Below are 24,303 nucleotides of genomic sequence, written 5' to 3'. Positions count from 1 at the left end.
ACAATTTGGGATTAAGAACTGCGATACGCTGATTAATAACCTTAAACATAGTAGTAATGATAATTTATTCTCACCAGATGTCACCCCATTATATACGAATGTAAACGTTGAATACACATTGGATATTCTTTGGGATATGTTAAATAATAACTCGGTACCTATTAATTATACAAAGCTTCCTATTAACGAAATTTTTCACTTAATTAAACTCTTAGTTGAAGCCAACAATATCACCTTTCAAGACAAAGTATACAAACAAATTTTTGGTTTGCCAGTGGGATTAAGCCTGAGCAGTCTAATATCGGAGGTCTATCTCTCAACAGTTAAACGTATACATTTGACACCTTTTCTACCTCATATTATATACTATGGGTATCGAGACGATGTTCCAGTCATTACCGATAGTAGAACTATTCAAGACATTTTACATTCGTTTAATAATATTCATTCTAGACTCAAATTTACATTGGAGAGGGAGAATACGGATACTAAGTCATTAAATTTTCTAAATTTCACGCTTACTCGGGATTCGAATAAAATCCAATTTAATATCTATCATAAACCTACAAACACCGGTATGCTTCTGCATTATAACAGCTATCACCCGTTCACCTACAAAAGATCGATTATCTTTAATCAATTTCTCAACATTTATAAATATTCGATGACAGAATCTGCTTTGGGCTCAGAAATACAAATATTAATCAGCAGATTCTTAAACAGGAGTTACCCACTTGCTACAATAGACAGAATTAGGGTACAAGCTAAGGTGTTGATTAATATGAAAATTCAACTGCCAACCAACAATAGTAATATCAAAAAATTCTTTATTTCTGTCCCATGTATTGAATAGTGGCACAAACAACTTAACAGATACTTTAAAAATACCAAATTTAAAATTGTAGCCAAACCAATATGGAAATTACACACTATACTGAACGATAGCTCAGTCCTTTCCTTGTTTGCAACACAAATAAATGACCTAGTATATATTTCTTGCAATGATTGTGACCCATCTTATCAGGGTTCTACACGGTTTCATATGAATTTTTGTGTTAATCGACAAGCTGCCTCAGTTTGTGCTTCTCATTCAGCAGCATCAGAATTAGCTTTTCATGCCATTAATGAAAAACATAGTTTTTTATTTAACAAGGCCAAAATACTTAGTGTCCAACGTAATTATACAAGACTATTAATTGCAGAAACCATTGAAATTAAATTACATGAGAATTCTGTTAATGTTCGCCGGCCATGTCTAATCTGCAACTCGTGGTCCTTTATGCGCATGCGTGAAGACAAATAATTCCTATTTAAGTTCCACACTCATCTCTATTCAGTAATTTTCCTACCTGTGATCACGACATATGGTCAAAAAGCATTGTTAGCTTCAGGATGGAAAATTGTTTTGCAATTCAATTTTTTTCGTTAAATTAATTTTTTACTTAATTTTTAATCACGTTAAATTGATGTTTGATTCTGGTCGTTTGATTTTTAATTATTGTTAATTATTTCTGACTGTAATGTAAGATTTTCGATTTTTTAATTGTTTTCGTTTTAATTTCTGGAGAGTATCATATGGAACTGTTCTGCGTATCATTTTGAGGTAAACTTTTCTTATTCTTTTACAAATATCAAACATCTATGGATAAAAGCAATAATGCACAGTGCTGATCCTGATAGAAACATCAGATTACATCATATAATTAGAAAACAATAGAATCAGTAATAATCATATCATATAAATTGTCCTGGATTTCCCAAAAATGTTTACAAGTTTGGGAATACTAAATTTTCTGTGACTTGTGTTATCAAAGAAAATAATAAATGTGTATTCATAATCACAGTGTTAACTTTGGTATCATTTTAAAATGCAAATTTTTACATACAGTACACAGTTTTCAAATAGGAAACAATTTTTGCATCAGTAAAAGTATGAGAAAGTTATCTATACTATTGGTGACCACTGCTAACTAGTTTATAAACTTTGAAATAAACTATGAATAAACTTATCATTCTGACAGTCACATTGATATCAGCACCAATTAAACATTGTGTACACATTAACCCTTTGATGTTCATTTAAGCAAAATTCGGGGACAACAAAAATTGCAAATCTTTAAGAGCCAGTCTCTTTACACTATATTCATAAACTGGACCACTTCCTTCAAAAAGTGGCCAATTTTCCTGTTTCAATGATTATTAGAAGAAAAAGATAAATTTAATCTTAATTTGCAACTTAATGTTATTTATTTTAACATTTGGAAACATCAACTTTATTAATTATTACCAGGCTTTGCAACTATCCTTGCAAATATAGTAGACTTTCAGAATAATGGCACTTTCAGGGATTCAAGGTGCCATTATTTTGATTTTTCTGTTATCTAGAAAGTTTTATTTGTAATATATTTAATGCAGAAATAATGAGGCCAAATAAGAAACAAGAGAGAGAGAGAGAGAGAGATTAAAAATGCAATTTTATTAACTGCGCATAAAAAATATAAACATGTTGATGATCCAATGTTATATTCTGCCATTAAGACACTCCAGCTTACACCCCATTCTATTTTCTTTATTATACCAAGTTTAGTCTGCACGAATAGCACAGTGGTATCGTCACCATCCTCCCCACACTAGGTGGAAAAAGCCCAGGTTCGTATCCCATCGATGATGCGAGGAACTTTTATGGGATTTTTTCACTCTGTGGCTGAATTAGTTGGTCTCAGGCATAGATGGCAAGGTTTCCCCCCCCCATAAAATAGGGGCTTTGGCCAGCAAAACAGGCAAATCGACCAGAGAACACATGGAATTTACAGACACAATACACATGAGTATATGAATTAACTTTCCTGGTGACCCTAATGTAATAGTTTGGATTATATCAAATTTGTCACTAAGCTTTAATGCTGGTTTATTAACTTTAGGAGCCATAGTGAGGGTTTTTTTAATTTAAAATAAATGTAAAACAGTGGCATAATCTGTGATATCAGTACAGAATTCACTTTCAGAATAGTGAACGTAAACAAATACAGTAATCACGTGACTTGCCATTTTCTTTTTTGGCACTGCAAGACATCTGCGCTGTATGTAAACATCCGATCTCAACGTGCAGTTAGCTCAAATGTTCCATTATTTGGGATGCTGTTATTTTGACAGTCTACTGTATCCATTTTCAAATCCAAGGCAAAGCTTCTGCAATTTGATTCCTGTTAAAAAAAAAATAACATTTAACTCTTCCTTTAAACATTTTATGTACCTTTGAAAATGTCTATTAATTTGCCTTTTTCGGAACTGCTAGGTGGAACTTCCTTTATAGCTTAAAGATTGCTTTTTGTAGATTTAAATTTAATAATGTGGTTATTATGCGTGTTTCTATGATTAAGTTGGTGAATTTGTTCATTACTTTTGAAGTTGCTTAAAAACCAAAGATGACTTCTGCCACCCTTATGTTATATCAATATAAGAATGGTTGAATTCTGCCATCACTGTTATAATACTGATACAGGTGCTACTCTGAGGTTTTTTTATATAGTTTTGTAGCAGTATAATCAATATCAGAAGAGTTTTTGTTAGGCCTATAAACTATAAATTTATAGCAATGCAAATATTTCTATAATGTAACTTTATCACGTAATACATAACATAAACTAAAATAATTTAGTTTGTACTACTGTCAAATAAAAGGAATTAGTGTAGTATTATTCTTTTCAATTTCTTAGTTTTGCAAGTTATTTTTAAATTAGACTAAAATCATGCTGCAGACTAGAGCAGCAAAGCAGACTTTGGAGCAGGCTAAATGTTGGCCTTTGCAGTTTGAACAGTGCAGTATTTTGGCACTTAAATGTGTTTGCACATATGCTTTGGACTCACAGTTTGGTCAGACTATATCTCCACGATAAGCTGTTAAGGGGTCGCCATATTTTTGACACTTGTAGCATCTGATCAGATTTGGCATGTAAGGTCATATTCAACAGCTGAGATAGCTGATTTTAACACTGGTAAGTCAGGTGTACAGAATATCAGGATGATGTGCCACGTAACACAATTTTTCCTGATCATGACACATTTTGTTGTGCGACTTTTTTGGGTTTTCAGTTCCTGGACCAATTCACCTTCTGTGATGTTCATCAGGTCCCAATCTGCAGCTACCACTATGGAAGTATTTAATGCTGCATGTGGTGATTTTGTATGGGTATATCACCAAATATTGATAACTTTAACAGTGACAGAATGTTTATGACTTGCAGTTTAGACCAGCAAATTGCCAGATCTGAGACTTCTTGTCATTTTGGGTGAACCTGTGGCATTTTCTAAGGGTTTATGTATAAGTAATGGGGATAGAGAACTCACAAAGTTTGACAGTGAATGTAAGATAAGGAATGATGGGAATTCCTGATGCTGTGTGTAGTCTTTTTGATTGCAATGTGTTTTGGTCAGTTTTGTGACAGTGCACAATGAATGCCTATGCTGCTCGAGTGAAGGATTGTTCTCATATTCCATGTTTTGCACCTTGCTGGTTTAAGCCCCATGACAGGGAAGTTCTAAAGGTACTCAACAGCAAAATAATCAAAATATATTTTTTTTTATATTTAATGTATAACACAATTACTTACCCTAGCTGTAACATTTTTATCAAGACTTGTATCATGCATAAACACTCGGAGAAAGTGTGGTATAAGTTGAGGCAAGTAAATCTTGAATTCTGCTCCCAAGGCCACTACAATGTGCTCCACCAGAAGAATAATTGTGTTCTGCATAGGACTGTTAACTGTCCAAAATTCCTATAGAAATTATGACAATATTCCATTTTTATTTGACTAAATGCAGTGTGATAATTAAAAAAATAATAAAAAAAAATAAAAGACAAGTACAAGTTATGCTCTTGGATTGATTAATACAACAGGACTGGAATAGCCAACCTGGAATAATAAAATAAAATAAAAGACAAGTACAAGTTATGCTCTTGGATTGATTAATACAACAGGACTGGAATAGCCAACCATGTCACCATACTTTACTTAAATATATTAGAAAAACACAATTCTGCATGCATGCACATATACACTCTAAGTTAAAAGTTTGGAAACATGTTTCATTTTTCTTAATTTTCAAAGTTTTTATTAAAATAGGACTAACTTGTTTACCAATTTTTTATTATGTATAAAAATAAAAAAAAACTGGAATATTTTAAAAATTTCTAAAATTTTCAAGAATATTCTAAAAAGGTGTAGAAGATTCCTGAAAGCAGTAAAACATTGTAGGTGATTCTAGAATATTCTAGAAAGTGGGAGTATCGTTTCAATATTATAGAAGATTGTAGATTATTCTAGAGTGTTTTGCAATAATATAAATTGAGGAGTAAGAGCTATAACCTATAAAATTGAACATTCATCATTCAGAAAGAGTATATGATGTAAGTTTTGTGATTTCATGATAAACATGAAAAGAAATAAGGAACTGAGTGTTGAAAAAAACGAGTGCTATTATAATTCTGTATAAAGAAAACTATTTCATAAGAAAGAAAGTATTGACAAAAAACTAGGTATTTCACTTAAAGGAGTATAAAGTACAATTCAATGATTCATGGAAACTGGCAGAAGAGACAAACCATGATCGATTAGGATGACTGCACATCAACAATGGAAGCACAAAATAAGACCAAAACACTGATTTCTAAATACAATCAAAGACTTACTGCATCTCTGCTGAGCTCAATAGAAACAGAGAAACTCCCGTGTCTATACCTACTGTAAAACTTTGTCTTGACCAAGCAGGACTTTGTGGTCGTGTAGCAGTCCAGAAATCCTTATTAAAATCAGAAAATTGAAATAAACAGTTGGCTTGGGGTAAAAGCCATCAATATTGGACAAATGAAGAGTGGAAAAATGTACTCTGGATGAATGAAAGCAAATCTGAAATTTTTAGATGCAAGCGTAGAGTTTATGTGAGACGGTCAACTGAAAAAAAAAATGGTGCCTGCAGTCAAGCACGGTGGTTCCATCATCATGATCTAGGTTGCTTCTGATTTTCTAAAGAGGGTGACATCATCAGAATTGTAGGAATTTTAAGAAAAAAGGCTATAAAATCATTGTTGAATATAACGCAATATCCTCTGGACTTCGACTTGGCGGAAGAAATTTTATATTACAAGACAATGACCTGAAGCACAGCTCTAAACTGTGCAGGGACTTTCTAGCAACTAAAAAACAGGAGGGGATATTGCAAATAATGGTGTGACCATCCCAATCACCTGACTTAAAACCAATAGAGCTTTTATGGGATCATCTAGACCAGTACTACTCAAAGTGTGGTCTGCGGACTGGTGCCGGTCTGTGAACTGTTTGTTACCAGTCTGCTACAAGATAAGTACAAAAATCGAAAGGAATTCATTTTTATTGTATTTTTCAAAAGTATCAGTCTGCAACGGATTGGAAATAAAAGAAACTGGCTCTTCACCAAAGATAGTTTGAGAATCGCTGATCTAGACTGTCAAGTCCATGAAGTAATAGTAATTGTGGCATGTAATGAAAGAAAGCAAGCATATGAGCTTATGTAGCATCAGCCAAAAAAAAAAAAAAAATCATTCAACCATTCCCTCCAAATGTTTGTCCAGTTCCTCCTTAAATTTATTTAGCCTATCAACTTCCACAAAGACAGATGGAAGTTTGTTCCAGCAGTTAACCACCCACTGGCTAAAGGAAAATTTCTGCACATCTATTCTATAGCTGTCTTTCCTCAATTTGAATTTATGCCCTTTTAGGTTTGTAATCTGAACAAGTAGTAGAATCCCATCAGAATTCAGCGTGCTCAACCCATTCAAGGCCTTATACACCTCAATCAGATCACCTCGCAGTTGCCTAGTCTCTAGCCGCTGCAATTTTTATAGAACTTAAGCCTCTCTTGGTAAGAAGATCCCTTCATTTCCCTCACCGATCTTGTTACCCTTCTCTGTACATGTTCAAACAAATCTACATCCTTCCTAAAATGAGGCCTCCAGACCTGTATGCAGTACAGTAATACCCCGAAGTTATGCGATAGGTGGGTCCGACGAAAATCACTTAAGTTGAATTCGCGTAAGTCGGGGTACAACTTTGCATATAAATACATATAAATTTTGTTTAATTGGGACCAAGGACTAACAAAAACACTAGTTTAGAAGAAAAATATTAATAAAATTGCAGTTCTTTATACATATTAATACAAAATATGTATTAAAAAAATAAATGACTTACGTAAAAAAAGTTATTTTGATGTTGATGGCTTCATAAAATCTAACAAATTCGTCTGATGACACAGTGCCTTCTTTTTTTCACGCAGAATTTCTTCGTAGCAAGCTAATAATTTTTTTATTCCTTGCTTTGTAACTATAACGCATTCTTCGTTGGAGTCTATGTTTTCTAAAATTTTTAAGCCCTTTTCAATTGAGCTGAGACCATCTGTCAAGTTTGCAATTGTCATGTGCTTTTCGTCGTTGCCTCATTTAGGCCTGTAGCACATGCAATATCACATGGTCTTTCATTTCGCTCAAAGCGTTTCACAATTTCATATTTTTTTCTCTATCGACAGAGGCGGACTGGCCATAAGCCTTACCAGGGAAACCCCGGTGAGCCGGTGTGATTTTGGCCATAAACCATAGTATGAGGCCACTATAAATTTTCCCGGGTAAGAATTTTTGACCCAGTCCGCCTCTGTTTATCGATAATTGCTTTTCTTTTTCTCTCTGAATCTGCAGTGTCTTCACCAGTACGCTTCCTTTTCACACCTTTTAAGTATTTTACTCATTTTTAGGGAATAAAGCACAATTATAAAACGAGGAGGCACGCTTGATACGCATAAACAAAGCTGCGTGCATGTAGCAACTGAATAAACAACAACAAAAAGGCAGATATACACTATTAACAGCTCACATTTCTAGGGGTTACTACCATAAAACAATAAAAATCCAGTCGCGTTTCTGCTAGTGGAATCTGTTATAAACTGGTAGTAAACTCCATCTAATTGCATACCGATAGCTGGAATTGTGTTGGTTTTTACGTTATTATGGTGAAATGTGTTTCCCCTTCACTGATATTAAAAAAAAAACAAAAAACATTTTCTGAATCTTCTCTTCATTCCTATCGTGTTGCGTTCGGTTGGGATGATTCTGCGTTCGGCTGCCATTTCTTGTAAACACAAAGGCGAATCGTGCATAAGCCAATTCGGTTCGTGTTATATTATAAGATATAGTTACCGTATTTATACATAGTGTATGATCGAATTTGTGTAGTGTAAACACGTGTTATATGAGGAGTGACTGTATACGGCTCGACCAACGCGATCCATTTCTCTCGTGAAAACGATGTAATTTCCGACAGAAGTTGAGCACGAATTCGAATGCACACATATAAATACGACAGTTGGAATACAAATTCTTGTATATGTGTGCAGCTCATGCGCAGCAAAGTTGAATTTTGTTCATCATTCGCTCTCATTCTCCACCGTCGCACCGTATATCGATAACATATGAAAAACGACCTTGAAGATAGTGGGCGGCAGTGTTGCCAAACGAAAAAATCAAGAACCGCGTAACTCTGAGTTCGCGTAAGTCGGGGTATTACTGTACTCAAGCATGGCCTGACCATTGCCTTATACAGAGGGACAATCACCTCCTTTTCCCTGCTAGCTGTATATCATTGACAAAACCCCATGACCTGCTCTTGAAGCCTGTCTGCATTGTTCAGAACACTTCATATCTGACTACACAATTACTCCCAGGTCTTTTTCATTTTCTACCACCTTAAGTGTAGTACCACACAGTTAGTACGTTCGTTTGGGGTTACTTCTACCCATTTACAATACTTTGAATTTGTCAATGTTAAACTTCAGTTGCCACTTCTTAGCCTATCTTCACAAATTTTCTAGATCCTGTTGCAGTAGCACACTGCCATTACTGTCATTAACAACTCAGCCAACCTTTGTATCATCTGCAAACTTCAACACTAAGCCTGATATAACATCATCAATATCATTGATAAATATACAAAACAACACTGGACCCAACAACGAACCCTGTGGGACTCCACTAATAACATTAGTCCACGAAGAGCAGTGCCCATTGATTACCATCCTCTGTCTTCTCTCACTCAACCATCCTTTTATCCATTCTAGCAACTTACCCTTAATGCCATATCTCTGCAATTTGTACAGCAGTCTTCCATATGCAACAGTATCAAAAGCTTTCCTGAAATCCATGTATATGATATCAAAATTGTTTTTGGTATTCAGTTCCTTTGTGACCACATCATAGTATCCAATCAAATTGGTCAGATAAGACCTCCCTTTAACAAACCCATGCTGTGTCTTAACTATTACTGCAATCTTATCTAGATGATCCAGCAATGCTTCTTTAACCAGTGATTCCATTATTTTTCCTGGAATACAAGTTATGTCACCTTTTGAACCCCCTTTATGAATTGGGGGTACACTTGCACATATCCAGTCCGTGGGGACTGCCAAGGATGCTCTCATAATTATGGCTAAGGGTTTGCTTAGTTCCTTTGCCGCCTCTTTTAATATAACTGGATAGATCCCATCCACCCCAGGTGCCTTTCTTACGTTTAACTTCAACAATTTCTCCTCCACTTTGCTCTCAGTTATTACAAAATCATTAAGCACTCTGCTACAATTTGATAAACTTCTGGCATTTTCAATCCTTAATAACTCCTCATGTGTGAATGTAGATGCAAAATACTCATTCAGTTTGTTTGCTATCTGAGCAGAATCATCAACAGTCGAACCATCGATATCAAGTGGACCAATCTGATTCATCCTCTTCCTTTTAGAGTTTATATAAGGAAAGAAATCCTTGCTGTTTTTCTTAGCATCTTTTGCCAAAGATTTCTCGTAATCTGCCTTCGCCTGCCTAACCTCCTTTGTGACTTGATTACAGACTATCTTATATCTGCCATAGGATTATATGGCAGATATAATCTTATATCTTATAGCTGCCAATGGAGATTAGAGGCTCTCATAAAGGCTAAAGGTTTCAGTTCACATTATTAGTTTTCCTGTATGTAAAGGTTATTTGCAGATTTGCAAATGTCCAGATATTAATGATAGGATAGTGCATTTCACATACCCCAAGGCGCCTCCGTAACCAAGTGGGCAGGAACAGCAGTGCGTAGCACACGTTTCTTGATTAGACCTGGGTTCGAGCCCATGACCACCAAATATGGATTTTGCTGAAAGTTCAGGGAATGACCACCGCATATCCCCGGAGCAATATGGCCTTAGTTGCTAATGTTCTTAAAAACCAAATAACAAACAAACATACCCCAATAACTTATTTATTTTTTTTTTTACTCCTCCAACATGAAAGTATTTTTTCTCTGAAGCTCATTTGTTGTTATTTCCTCCAATATTGAATGCATACATATGGTGACTTAAAGAAAGATGTACAACTGTGTTGGGAAATCATGTATTTTACATTGTTAGTGAAAAAATAAAAAAAAAAAAAAAAAAAAAAAGACCATCGGTGTATTTTGGTTTCAATGATATGAACAATATGGATTACATCTGCACCTGTAGCACAAGTTAGAGCAGTGGTACCCAAACACAGATCCCTAGGGATCAGTGGATACATTTCTGTAACGGCTACTTTGAATTTTACTTATTTTTTAATTAAAGGAATAATGTTTTGTTAAAAAAAATTACAAAACTTCTTTAACTGGCTAACAGTCGTGCAATATATTTATTTTGCATTCCTGTTAAAATATCTATTTAAAAAAACCCTGTACCCACGAAGCAAGCAACAATCAGTTTAATTTAGGCCAAATCACCCAATGCATTGTTACGTATACTACTGATATATATTCGTAGCTGTCTGATTACAAAATATGTTCCATGTGGATGCAGAAAGAAAAATGTGTGCGTTAAATTAACAAACTTGCGCTGTTGCACCTGCTACAGATTTTAGTGATCTCTAGCTGTGACTTCCACAACCATGTATCACCAATTCAGTTTAGTTATAGTTCATATATCATTAACATAATACTAACCCCAGGGGCTCACATCTGGTGAGTATGGGCTTGGCACACCCAGGGTCCTGAGCTGGATATCATCATTCTTCTTTTCCTTGGTGAATCTCTCTCTCTCTCTCTCTCTCTCTCTCTCTCTCTCTCTCTCTCTCTCTCTCTCTCTCTCTCGGGGTAATTCAGAAAAATTTTTTTTTTGGCTGGTGCAGCATAAGCCTCAGGATTCCTTGCACCATATGACTAATAATAATAATAATAACAAGGGAAGTGAAATAGTTATTTTGATTAGCTACAGTAAGGTCAGTGAAATTAAGTGCAGTAACATTTAACGTTAATTTGTTTTTTATTTATCAAGAACCAGTGGCTAAAAAGAGGTAGATTAAGTAAAACTTGTACAATCAAGTATGTACAAGTGTAACCGATGTTGTAAGTGAATCTCAATGTTTTACGTCACGATCTAGTATCAGCAGTTCTAAAACTACAGAGAGTAGTAAAAAACGGAAGTACAATGATTCCTATTTGTCTCTAGGGTTTGCATATACAGGTGGCAAACCTGCTCCTCATGCCCTACGCATCTTGTGCAACAAAGTGTTATCAAATGGTTCTATGTTACTTGCCAAACTTCGTAGACATCATGATACTAATCACCCTGAATATAAGGGCAAAGATATAAGTTTTCCCAGGCATAAGCTTGAGGCATTAACAAACTAGCAGAGCATTAGGGGGAAAAGTTCAAAAACTGATGGCGAAAATGCTACCAAGGCTTCCTACAGGATAATTTACCGTATTCACTTGCAGAAGAAGCTCACACAATTGCTGAACCCTAAATAAGCTATGTGCAGTGGGAATGGCAACTTTTGTACTTAGTGAACATTCAAAAAAGAAACTTGAAATACAGGGTAGATTTCCACAGAGTAGATTGTGCAAAAATTTGCCTTCAGCCAGTGGGTGGTCAATTGTTGGAGCAAAAATCTCATATGGTGTAGTATAGGTGGATAGTGTGAATAAATTCAAGGAAGAACTAGACAAACTGTTATAAGGGGTGGACAGGTGATATGGGGAAGTGTTGGCTCTTTTTTTTTGGCTGATGCTGTATAAGCTTGCTTTCTTGACTCACTTGCCACTATTAATACTAATAATATCACTTTTAAATACAACTATTTCTGAAGTAAAGCCATATTTCTTCTACACAAGTGTAGCTATGAAAGAAAGAAAGTGTAGAAAGAAATATACTTTCAAATGGAATTTTCAAAAATTAGTGCCACTTTTAATTCTTCTAAGAGACAAACTTTTAAATAGGTAAGTACAATTCTATATCAAAAAAAAAGGTAAACTACAGCCATTATCAACTCACTGCAGGATTGAAGCCTCCTCAATGATTCATGTTGAGGGAAATGGACCATAATCTGCCACAGTGGTCTAGTGTGGGTTGGCAGATCGACCATATTTAGCAGTCAGGGGTTTGAACCCCGGTCTACTCAAAGAGCGTGTGCTGCTGCACTCCCACTCCTGATCACTTGGCTACGAAGGCCTAGCAATACATTTATAAAAGAGCAATGTGTTCATAGTTTAAATTAGCATGGCAGCTAAAAGTTATATTATATTTGAAAATAAAAAAATTAATGTGGGAATTTGAGAAATTCTTTACAGTTGAAAATTCTGAATAATTTGGAATGTATGAACAATGAGAGACCATCTGCCAGATTCTCTGATACTTATCCAACTAACATTTCTGTCTCTGTTGATAATTTTCTAACAGAGTTTTAACCTTTTTTTTTTTTTTTTTTTTTTTACACACTTCCTTTTATGCAAAACTCAGCTGCAACTTGTTCAGTCTAAGGTTCTCAAAAAGTTGTGTGTATCTCTATGGAGAAATTCTCTCTCTCTCACTCTTCAATTAACACTGAACACATATAACAGGATCAGAACTATGTTTGAAATAAAGAATCAAATTTTTGTTCTTTCTGTCAAAGCATCAATGGTAATTAAAATTTCTGTTAGTAGTTAAAGCACTAATATCATTAGAGCCATCACATTGGGTGCAGAGGTTGCGTACTACACAAAGTCACCTAATCAAAGGTCCATCTGGAATTTAATAGTTTACAAATTTGAAAGATTAAAATAAATAAAAATTAAAAACAAAAATTATTATTCTCAAATTTGTTTATACTTTACTATAAACATCACTAAAAAGTTACCACCCCATCAATATCATCAAAAATTTGTTTTCAACTGTAAATATAAGAAACAGAATGATGAACATTCTCATAAGACTTTGTTGGTGTATTATTAGAATATACTGTAGTTCTTCTTCTTCTTCTTCTTTTTTTTTTTTTTTAAATTCCAAAATGTATTTTGTTATATGCTCATTGATCATTACCAAATATATTAAAATACCTGTCCAGAATTACTTATTCTCTTTTTTTTGGGGGGGGGGGGAGTAGTGGGTGTCCATATGACTGCACAAAGGTACCTCATATACATACAGCATTCCTGATTATCATTCTGCAGCACAAATGCAGAATGATTGTTTACTGCCCAACAAATATTATCATTAAAGTACGTTAAAAATATATATGTATATATACATAAACTCTGGTTATTTATTTTGAATCAGAGACTGAACAGACAGACAAAAGAGACATCCAAATATATGTGCTGATATATGGTGAACATGTGGTGATATATGGTGAATATGTGGTGATATATGGTGAAATAAAACATAGCATTAGATAACATTACTACACAAATGTGTGATGTTGTCATTGTGACTGTTTTATGGCAAAAGAGCAACAACCTATCTTGATACACATTTGTACCAAGATGGGTATCATCAATGAGAGAAACTTAAATGGTACAGAAGTGCAATTTGCAGAACTAGTTTTTTGTGTGATCAGAACAGTAGGTATCACAAAAACTAAAGGGTGAATACTGGAGAACTGCAGCTAAATAATAATTAAAAATTTTACTCTAGAAAAAAAAGGAAGGTTTTTTCAATTTGTCCAATCTTTGTCTAATCTTCCATCTTCATAAATTAAGATGGAAGATTAGAGAAGGAAATGAATAACAAAATTAAATTAATCAGAGCAAAAGTTAAATTCGTCTGGAGCAAAAAGAAATTAGTCGAAATACAAAATTAGCTATTCATAATACAATTTTATTTTTGTTTTAACCTCTGGAGCTAAAAGCTAAATTTAAAAACTAATAATAATAAATGAATTGAGCAAAAATCAAAAATAAAATAAAAGTTTAACTAAAAATAAACTGACCTGACAGATGGAAGCAATGGAAATGAGAAAAAAAATTGGAGCGAAAATATACAATTCAAAGGTAACTGAAGCAAAACTTAAGATGGTATGAGCATACAGATAGGATGAGAGTTTGGCTAAACATACACTGAAAGCAAAAATGAATGGTACTAGGCTTAGAGGCAGATGAAAAGGAAGATAGATCAATGGTGTCAAGCAGGAATTACAAGAAAGAGGGTTTGTTGAATAAAGTAGATAGATAAAAGTTGGCTAGGTTCTTGGCAAGGACTACAGATTTATCAGGAAATAGGGTAACTCAGAGGAAAATAGTGAATTGGAGGGTGACCGTACAGAAGCATTCATTTGAACTATCAAAATAACCTGTACACCCACTTGGTATAACATACTGGATGATAATTGATAAATGTAAAGGGAACATATGCTAATGCTTCTGCAATAAATGTGAAGGAAGATTAACATTTAATCCCACATCAGTATGTACATTTACAAATACTGATGTAATGATGTGAAGGACATCCAATCTCAACTTGCCTAACTGATTTTTTATTCAAACCACAATACCTATAAAAAACATGTGAAAAGTAACTAGTAGGTGGCAACTGTAAATACATTGAAGGCAACACTGAAGAAATTGTCCAAAAGCAACTCCCAACATACCTTGAAGAACTTTTAATTTTTTTTTTTTTTTTTTTTTTTAATTTTTGAAACATATACACGTTTTATTTCTGATTAGATTCCAATGCCATTAAGCAGCATAGAAAATATTAATTGTATGCTCAATGTATGCTGATATTGTCCAAAACTGTTTAATTTTCAATCACAAAACCAGCATCAGCAGATTTTGTATGATTTCTTCACTTGTAAATTGTTAATTCTCACAATTATTTGCTTTTAAAAAAATTTTTTCAAGTCATAGTGGCATTGCAATAAGCATGCTTAGCATAATTTTATTGCCTGCATGATTAAGACAAATTTCAGCGCTATCATAATTTAAAAGATGACTTTTATATTGTGAAAAATTTGTCTATATAAAACATGTAAACAGGACATTAAAATAATTAACAGAAAGCAGCACTTTTGTACATAAAACACAGAATTTAAATTTGTAATATAAAATGATACCAATACATGAACTATGACAGACATCATATGTTAAGTACCTTTAACAGAGCAAATATATCATCAAGATAATTTCTGATATGCTGTTTCACAATGTTGATTATCTGACACAGCGATCTGAAGAGGAACTAAAAAGGGGAAAAAAATAAAATAAAAACTACATCTTTGTAACCAAATGCAATGGAAAATCATTTTTCTCTTATATGAAAACAAAATTTTAGCTCTTGTAACAAGTCTTAAATAAATCTTATTTTTCAAAATTAACTACGACCTTACAACTATTAGCAAAAATATATACTTGTTTAGTATTTGACTTTTCTTGTGTTTTCTATACATAAACAAAAAAAAAAAGTGATGCTTCACTTACCTAACCCCATTTCACTGTGTACACTGAGTGGACAGAAATCATGGGATACCTACCTAGTAACAGGTAGGCCCACCTTTCGCCCAGATAAGGGCAGTCACACAGCGAGGCATTGAGTCCACTAGTTCACGAAAGCGTTCCACTGGTATTTCTATGCTTGCTGCACCGCTGTCCATAATTCTGTCGCATTCCTGGGTGGACAATCCAAAGCTTGAATGGACCTTTCCACAGCATCCCAAAGATGCTCCCACAGGGTTCATGTCCGGTGAATGGGAGGCCATTCCATTGTGGTAAAATCTGCGGAATGCTCTTCAAACCATGTTCTAGTCACCATGGTTCTGTGGAGATGTACACTGTCCTGCTGGAAGAGTCTATTGCCCTGTGAGTGCACGATGACCATGAAGGGATGCAGATGGTCTGCAAGGATGGACATGTAACCTGGACAGTTCAGAGATGCATCTAGATGTACCAGAGGTCCCAATGTGTGCCAGTTGAATACACACCACAGATCATTACCAACCATCCACCTGCCTGAACAGTTCCTTGTTGATATGATGGGTGCATAGCATCGGGTGGTTTCTGCCAGATACACACCCTCCCACCCACTCGAAATAACTGGAAACAGATTCATCGAACCAGGAGACCAGTTTCCAATCATCCAGGGTCCAGTGCTGATGTTTTTTTGCCCGGTTGAACCGTTGAGTCCTTGTCGTGGTGTTAGCAATGGGACTCTGGTGGGGCGGCAGTGGCTCCCATAACCTATTGCGGCTAATGATTGCCTGATGGTCTTGGTGGAGACATTTCTGGCACCTCCTGCATTGAAGTTGGCAGTTATTTGTGCCAGTGTCACTCTCCAGTTGGCTGAAACAATGCGAGACAGCCGTTGACGGCCACATTCATCCACCACCTTTCTCCACCCACAGCGCTGTCCGCAATGAGAAGTTATTCTGGAAATGGTGTATTCCTGATACACTCTTGATACTGTCGAATGGGAATAGTGCAATTTCTGTACCATCTCCACAATAGAGTAACCCATGCATCAGGCACCCAATATCATCCCTCTTTCAAAATCGGTTAACTCATGATGTTTATCAAAACTGACATCAAATTACCATCTAAGTGAATGTAGTGAACCTACATACCTCCCAAGTGGTGGATTCGTCTACTAACGAGAGGGGCGACACCAGCCCGTTGCCCAGGAACCAGATATACCACAAATTCTGTTCTTTCAGTGTATTTTGTAGTCTCCATTTTTTTTTTTTTTTTTTTTTGATAGTATTAATAATGACAGTATTACTGATAATAATCTACTCAGGAGTGGAGGCCATATGTAAACTTTTTGAACCAGAGACTTCACCAGTTTGAGATTATACCAGATTGCTTAAATTATTAAAAAAAAAAATCCTTAAAATGATTTTGGAATAAAATATGTGCAAAAATGGGAACTGAATATCTTAATTCAGTGGTCCACAAACTACTGAGATCTACAGCCCCTTTCAAAAATTAAAAAAAAAAAAAAAAAAAAGTTTGCAGACCCCTATATATATATATATATATATATATAGGGGTCTGCAAACTTGTATTATATATATAACCTTAATTTTTTGTAAACATAATACCAACTGGATAAATTGGAGAATTTAGAATATAAGTATTAGGGGCAAAAACTATACCCATTAGGTCAAAGGGCCAAGTATTTAGGTAACCTAAGTTGGACTTCTTTGTTGTACCCTATAAATAAACACATAAATGCAGATTTATTCTTATAATTTCCTAAGGAGCTTCTATATTTTAATATTTTTATGTTATCTATATAATTTCGATTATATCAGGTATTTTCTATTCATTACTTTATTTTATATCTTATTCATAATACTTCTATTCTTATGTTTAATTTATTTGTAAAACTTCTAATATATCAGGTAATTTTTCTAATCATTATTGGATATATCAGGTAATTTTTCTAATCATTATCAGATTTATGAGGCAATTCTAAAATTTCTTCTAATTTACATCAAATATCACTACATACTATAATACCAGAATCCTTAACTAAAAGGTCGGGCAGTTACACCACAGTAAATCCCAAGTATCTATATAATATGCTGTTTCTATGCTTTTGCTTTCTGCTTGCTAACTCTAAATTTTTATACCTCAAAATCTATTAGAGCAATTCAAGGGAGATTGAGGTCTATTACTATCCTTATTCCTCTATGCCTTAATTTTAGGCATAAGCCTTTCCTTTTCACTACAAAAATAAATAGTTGGTACTCACATTTATTAATCTTGATTCACTTCCATTATTTTTATTATTAATTTTCACTGCTATCTGTCAGGTTAGCGGTTATTCTGCCAGTTTTCTGCTAGATTTAATGTATATTAACGTAATTAAACTAAATTGATAATAATAATATATTCCCAGCAAATTCTCAGTATATTTGAACATAGAAAAACTGACAAATGGCAAACAGTAACAGATAGCCTCAGCTAATTATTGATAGGATATACTGAGTGGAGCTAGCCCTAGTTAATGTTCCATTCAACGTATCCATTTTATTTTATTATATTCTGTGTGTTTATTTATAGGGTACAACAAAGAAGTCCAACTTAGGTTACCTAAATACTTGGCCCTTCAACCTAATGGGTATAGTTTTCACTCCTAATACTTATATTCTAAATTCTTCAATTTATCCAGTTGGTATTATATTTACAAAAAATTACGGTTATATACAGACTGATGTAATGTTCAATCAATAATGTGATGGCATTAATCTGTTCTGATACTCTTTTTCTATTTCTATTCCTCATATGCTTCTACATAACTTCATATATATATATATATATATATATATATATAGGGGTATATATATGAACACTGGGTTTTCTGAAAAGAAAATTCAGTTTTATGTAACTCAACTTTATTCTTATTTTTACATAAATATGTAATAATAACTTTATTTATCAATTTGCTATACAGAGAACAAATAATTTGACCAGTTCAGGAGGATCCATTTTGCAGAAACATGAATGGTATTAGAACCTATAATACTTGGTACCGCGTACAGGCACTCCTCGACTTATGTACTTAATCGTTTTTTTTTTTTTCATGTACATAAGCCTGTTTTGTACGTAAGTCCAACCTCGATCTTGTAGATAGAAAATACATGTACAGTACAGTACATCACACCAAGATTATAACTCCCAATAAACTTCATCATGTACAGCATTTTACAATTTGTTAAATGAGGCTGAAAAAACATACAGTGAATAATAATGTAGACTACAGTATTTATTCAAAACTAATTTAATCTAAATGCGATATGTAATTTAATTTAATCTATGATGAAATCACTTTACGATGGACTCTCCAAAATAAAATACCGTTCGCCATACGATATGCAGTAAGAACCAGTCATTGTGATCACGTTTACGAATTGAATTTTAATTCTATTTAACGGAGATTCTAATAAGCGAAAATAGGAGGAATATTATACACAGGCTATAAAAGTAAAGATATATAGCACAGATTTACATTTTTATTGCCTTACCAATTAACATGATTAAAATAAATTAACTAATATGATACGTGAAAATTGGAAGAATATTTCCCACGGGTTAGCAAAATAAAAATAAATTTACGCTTACGTACATGTCAACGTACAAGTTAGTGCAAACGCATCATATTAGTACGCAGCTAAACTCTTTATTAGCAAAAATATGCAAAAGCGGCATCATTTAAGTTATATCTCATATTGTGAATACCTTCACAACGAGTCACCATGATATTGCACTACTTTGAATAAGTAATGCTTCACCAAAGGAGAAGCCTGTTGTTACTTATTCTCAATGGATAGCACCACCCATACGGCACCGTTTCAGGGCTACTTGCCCCTTCTTCGGTGGGTGGGTAGGTACCCCAGTGATGCAATGATAACAAAACAGTTATAAAGTATAACTCCACAATATGAGATGTCTGATGGTGTATAATATAAATTAAGACTGAAATATGTTAAGGGCTTTAGCCTCATGCTGTGAAATATTTAGACAACGTACAAGTTAGTGCAAACACATCATATTAGTATGCAGCTAAATTCTGAATTAGCAAAAATATGCAAAAGCGGCATCGTTTAAGTTATATCTCATATTGTGAATACCTTCACAATGAGTTGCCATGATATTGCACTACTTCGAATAAGTAATGCTTCACCAAAGGAGAAGACTGTTGTTACTTATTCTCAGTGGATACCACCACCACCTAGACGGCACTGTTTCAGGGCTATTTGGCCCTTCTTCGGTGGGTGGGTGGGTAGGTAGTCCAGTGATGCAATGATGACAAAACAGTTATGAAGTATAATATAAATTAAGACTGAAATATGTTAAGGGCTTTAGCCTCATGCCACGAGATATTTAGACAATGTACTAGTTAGTGCAAATGCATCATATTAGTATGCAGCTAAACTCTGAATTAGCAAAAATATGCAAAAGCAGCATCATATTAGTAATATCTCATATTGTGAATACTTTCACAAGTTGCCATGATATTGCACTACTTCGAATAAGTAACGCTTCACCAAAGGAGAAAATTGTTCAGTTGTTGTTGTTGTTTGGTTTTTAGGAGCATTAGCAACTAAGGCCATATTGCTCCGGAATATGCGGTGGTCATTCCTTGACCTTTCCGCATCCTCCATATTTGGTGGTGACGGGCTCGAACCCCGGTCTAATCAAGAAGCGTGTGGTATGCACTGCTGCTCCTTCCCACCTGGCTACGGAGACGCCAAAATTGTTCAGTGGGTGAGGTTGTTGTTGGTATGAAAGTTTCACGACACAAGGGCAACTGTGGCCAATATGTGTCTGTCAGCGTCATTAGGTTCATTTTAATGATTTAGGATGGATATATCAGAGTGTATTTATTATTCCTAGATGTTTAATATATATAAAGAGCTCACTTAGGTTTGCTTTGTCACCAAGTACATGAGAGAGGTTTAGAGGAGCTTGCAAGTTTGCTAATGATTGGAATGATGTGGTTCGAACGGCTGAATAGGATGGACAATCAAATCAGGATGTGCTTTACCGTAAGTTGTATCTGACAGACAACTTCTCTTAAAAGTACTTGTTTGTGAGTGAGGGAGGTATGCCCAATGTGCAGTCTTGTTAATATAACTTCCTCCTGTCTATTTGTACATGAGCTAGATCGCCACAAATATAGATCTTTTTTTATTCTGAGAAGTTTATTGCACGATTGGTCCCTCCAAAGTTGTTTCCAGATGGAAGTATATTTGGTACGAAATACATCCCTATAATCTGTAAATGGTACAAACTGAAAGTTATCTTGTATATTAAGATCTGGATTTTTTGCGGCTTGGTCTGCATGATTATTTCCTGGGATTCCAGCATGGCTGGGAATCTAACAGATAGACACTTGTTTTCTTGCTTTATGCAAAACTCCAAGTTGTTTTTTTGATATGCTGAATCAAGGAATTTGAGAAATATTTGCTGTTCTGTAAAGCTGCTACTGCATTAAGGGAGTCAGTATAGATCAGAGCAGGTAGCAGTTGATGCTTGGTAAACCCATCCACCCACCGAAGAAAGGCCAAACAGTCCTGAAACGGTGCCGTCTGGGTGGTGGTGGTATCTGCTGAGAATAAGTAACAACAGTCTTCTCCTTTAGTGAAACGTTACTTATTCGAAGTAATGCAATATCATGGCAACTTGTTGTGAAGGTATTCACAATATGTGATATAACTTAAACGATACCGCTTTTGCATTTTTTTGCTAATTCAGAGTTTATCTGCGTACTAATATGATGCATTCGCACTAACTTGTACATTGTCTAAATATCTTGCAGCATGAGGCTAAAGCCCTTAACATATTTCAGTCTTAATTTATATTATACACCATCAGGCATCTCTCATATTGTGGAGTTATACTTCATAACTGTATTGTCATCACTGCATCACTGGGGTACCTACCTACCTACCTACCCACCCACCGAAGAAGGGCCAAGTAGCCCTGAAACGGTGCCGTCTGGTTGGTGGTATCTGCTGAGAATAAGTAACTCTTCTCCTTTGGTGAGGTGTTACTTATTCAAAGTAGTGCAATATCATGGAAACTCATTGTGAAGGTATTCACAATATGAGATATAACTTAAACGATGCCGCTTTTGCATATTTTTGCTAATTCAGAGTTTAGCTACATACCAATATATGATGCATTTGCACTAACTTGTACGTTGTCTAAATATCTCGCAGCATGAGGCTAAAACCCTTAACATATTTCAGTCTTAGTTAATAGTGTAACTAATTGATTTTTCTGTTCACTGACATTTATTATTATTTTTTTTGGTCGTAAAATTTAAAACAGTAAGAAAATAAGCAATCAATAGCAAAGAACACAGAATGCACAAATTTCAACTAACGTGATACGTGCAAGCGAGATATGGAGCAACAACTTTACAAAGCTCAAAAAATAGGAATGAAGAAAAGATTCTGAAAATTTATTTATGTTTTTTATATGACTGAAGATTTCAGTGAAGGGGAAACACATTTCACCACAATAACATAAAATTCCACAGAATTCCAGCTATCGGTGTCATCGCAAATGCAATAAGATCGAGTTTACTACCCATTTTTAATAGATTGCACCAACAGAAAAGCCCAATAAACCTGAAACTGCAAATTGTTTTATTGTAGTGACCTCCAGAAATTTGCTTTAGAAAAATATCACAAAGGCATTCAAAATTGATTCTTATAACCAAATATAGCAAAAGCTTTGTGCTTTGTACATATCTATGAGTTTTACATAAGTAGAGGAGTGCCTACATATGGGTTGAAGGCTGAGAAGAAGGAGATACTTGTTAACATTGACAAGTATTTCTTTAAACAAAAACAAGTATCTCAATAAAAAAAAAAAAAATTGTGTGTACCCTGTATGCATAAAAGATGTTTTATGTTAAGAGTGGGAGACCGGTGGAATTGCTTGACAGGTGCAGGTCAATGTTGAAAAAAAAGCTGTGAATTGAGGTTGAATTTGAAAGCGTTTGCAATTCTGCTTGGACATGACAGGAGGGAGTATATGATGAGAGCCTTGTCGATCAGTTCGGCTCTGGAGAGATTGTGCAGGGCTCGGTGGGTGGAGTTTTTTTCAGAGTGGTCTGTGCTTGTTGGCAGGAGAGACTGCTTCTACAGGGATGGGATGCACTTGGACAGAGGTGGTGCAGGAATGTTTGCTGATGCTATCGAGGCAGTGTTAGGTGGGTTGGAGAACTGCTGGCTTGAGGGGGGGGGTACAAGGACTAATAGATTAACAGCAGCTGCTGGCAAAGGTGAAAGTGATCCTTGCACTGCTTCTATTGGAATGAGCAGCACCCTGGAAAACAAGATGCAGGGTACTTCAGAGACTGCTGGGGATCATTGCAGTACAAGTATACACATAAGTTGTGTTAGAGGTGCATGTATACTTGCATATACACCAATGTTAGGAGTTTGATAAATAAATTTGATGAATTTCAGGTACTGTTCAAAGCATCAAAGGAAGACACTGTTGGGATATCAGAGACGTGGTGTCACACAGATATAAGGAATGCAGTACTGGAATTTGGGAAGTACAATGTGTACAGGAAGAATATACGGGACAGGAAGGGAGGAGGGGTTATGCTATTAGTTAAGAAACACACAAAATCCAAGGAAGTGAAGCCAGTCAACATCGCTGGACAGTGCAGTTCCGAGTCAGTTTGGTGTGACATAAGCATTGAGAGATCAAAATTGGGAGTAGGAGTGTGTTATAAGCCTAATGACTCTGATGAGTATAATAAGAAACTGTACATGGAAATAGAGTGAGCCAGTAAATCAGAGAGTCTTATAATGGGAGATTTTAATTTCCCAGATATTGACTGGAATTTGTGGGTCGGTCACTCACACACTAGCAAGGCTTTTGTGGATTTATTGGATGAGTGTTTTCTACATCAGCATGTTCAGGAGGCAACTAGAGGGAGTAATACTCTTGATCTGATTATCATTAGTGATTCTTCATGCATTAAGAATCTTCAGATAAAGGAACCATTAGGTGGCAGTGATCACAGTGTGCTGAAGTGAGATTTCCTCAAAGAGGTAACTACTGTCAGGGGTAAAGTGAAGGGTTTTACAGTGGTCTGAGACAGTATTTAAATTCTATACAGTGGGACCAACTGATGATGTTACCAACAGCAAATTCAAAACAGGAGGCATTCAAAGAGTTAATTTTGGAAGCTCCTAGGCTTTATATACCAACTAAGAAATATTGTTCAAGGTTTAGGCCTAAATGCATGTCAGATCAATTAATGAGACATGTGGCAGAGAAGAAAAATGCATGGGATACATATAAATTAATGGGTGACATGGAAGCCTATGATAGATATAAACTGGTCTGTAACCAAGTCACAAAGGAGATTAGTCAGGCAAAGGCAGATTATGAGAAATCTTTGGCAAGGGATGCAAAGAAAAACAGAAAAGAGTTCTTTACTATGTAAGCTCTAGAAGGAAAGGAATGAATCAGATGGGCCCACTGG

The 24,303-nt window shown here is 35.0% G+C and overlaps 1 protein-coding gene across 1 annotated transcript in view; it reads right to left on the bottom strand.

The window, feature by feature from the left end:
* Positions 1–24,303, bottom strand: part of mTor (serine/threonine-protein kinase Tor) — a 704,297-nt gene that overhangs the window by 412,431 nt on the left and 267,563 nt on the right. The window contains exons 22-23 of the mRNA XM_090387576.1: positions 15,439–15,525; positions 4,611–4,778 (exon numbers count right to left, since the gene is read on the bottom strand). Coding sequence (XP_090243702.1) covers positions 4,611–4,778; positions 15,439–15,525 — 255 coding nt within the window. The remainder of the gene's footprint in view (positions 1–4,610; positions 4,779–15,438; positions 15,526–24,303) is intronic.

This window comes from Mastigoproctus giganteus, chromosome 13, assembly GCF_048544385.1.
Source record: "Mastigoproctus giganteus isolate SK-2022 chromosome 13, ASM4854438v1, whole genome shotgun sequence".
Taxonomy (NCBI): Eukaryota; Metazoa; Arthropoda; class Arachnida; order Uropygi; family Thelyphonidae; genus Mastigoproctus; species Mastigoproctus giganteus.
Note: the sequence above shows the minus strand (reverse complement) of the source record. Positions and strands in the feature narration are given on the sequence as shown.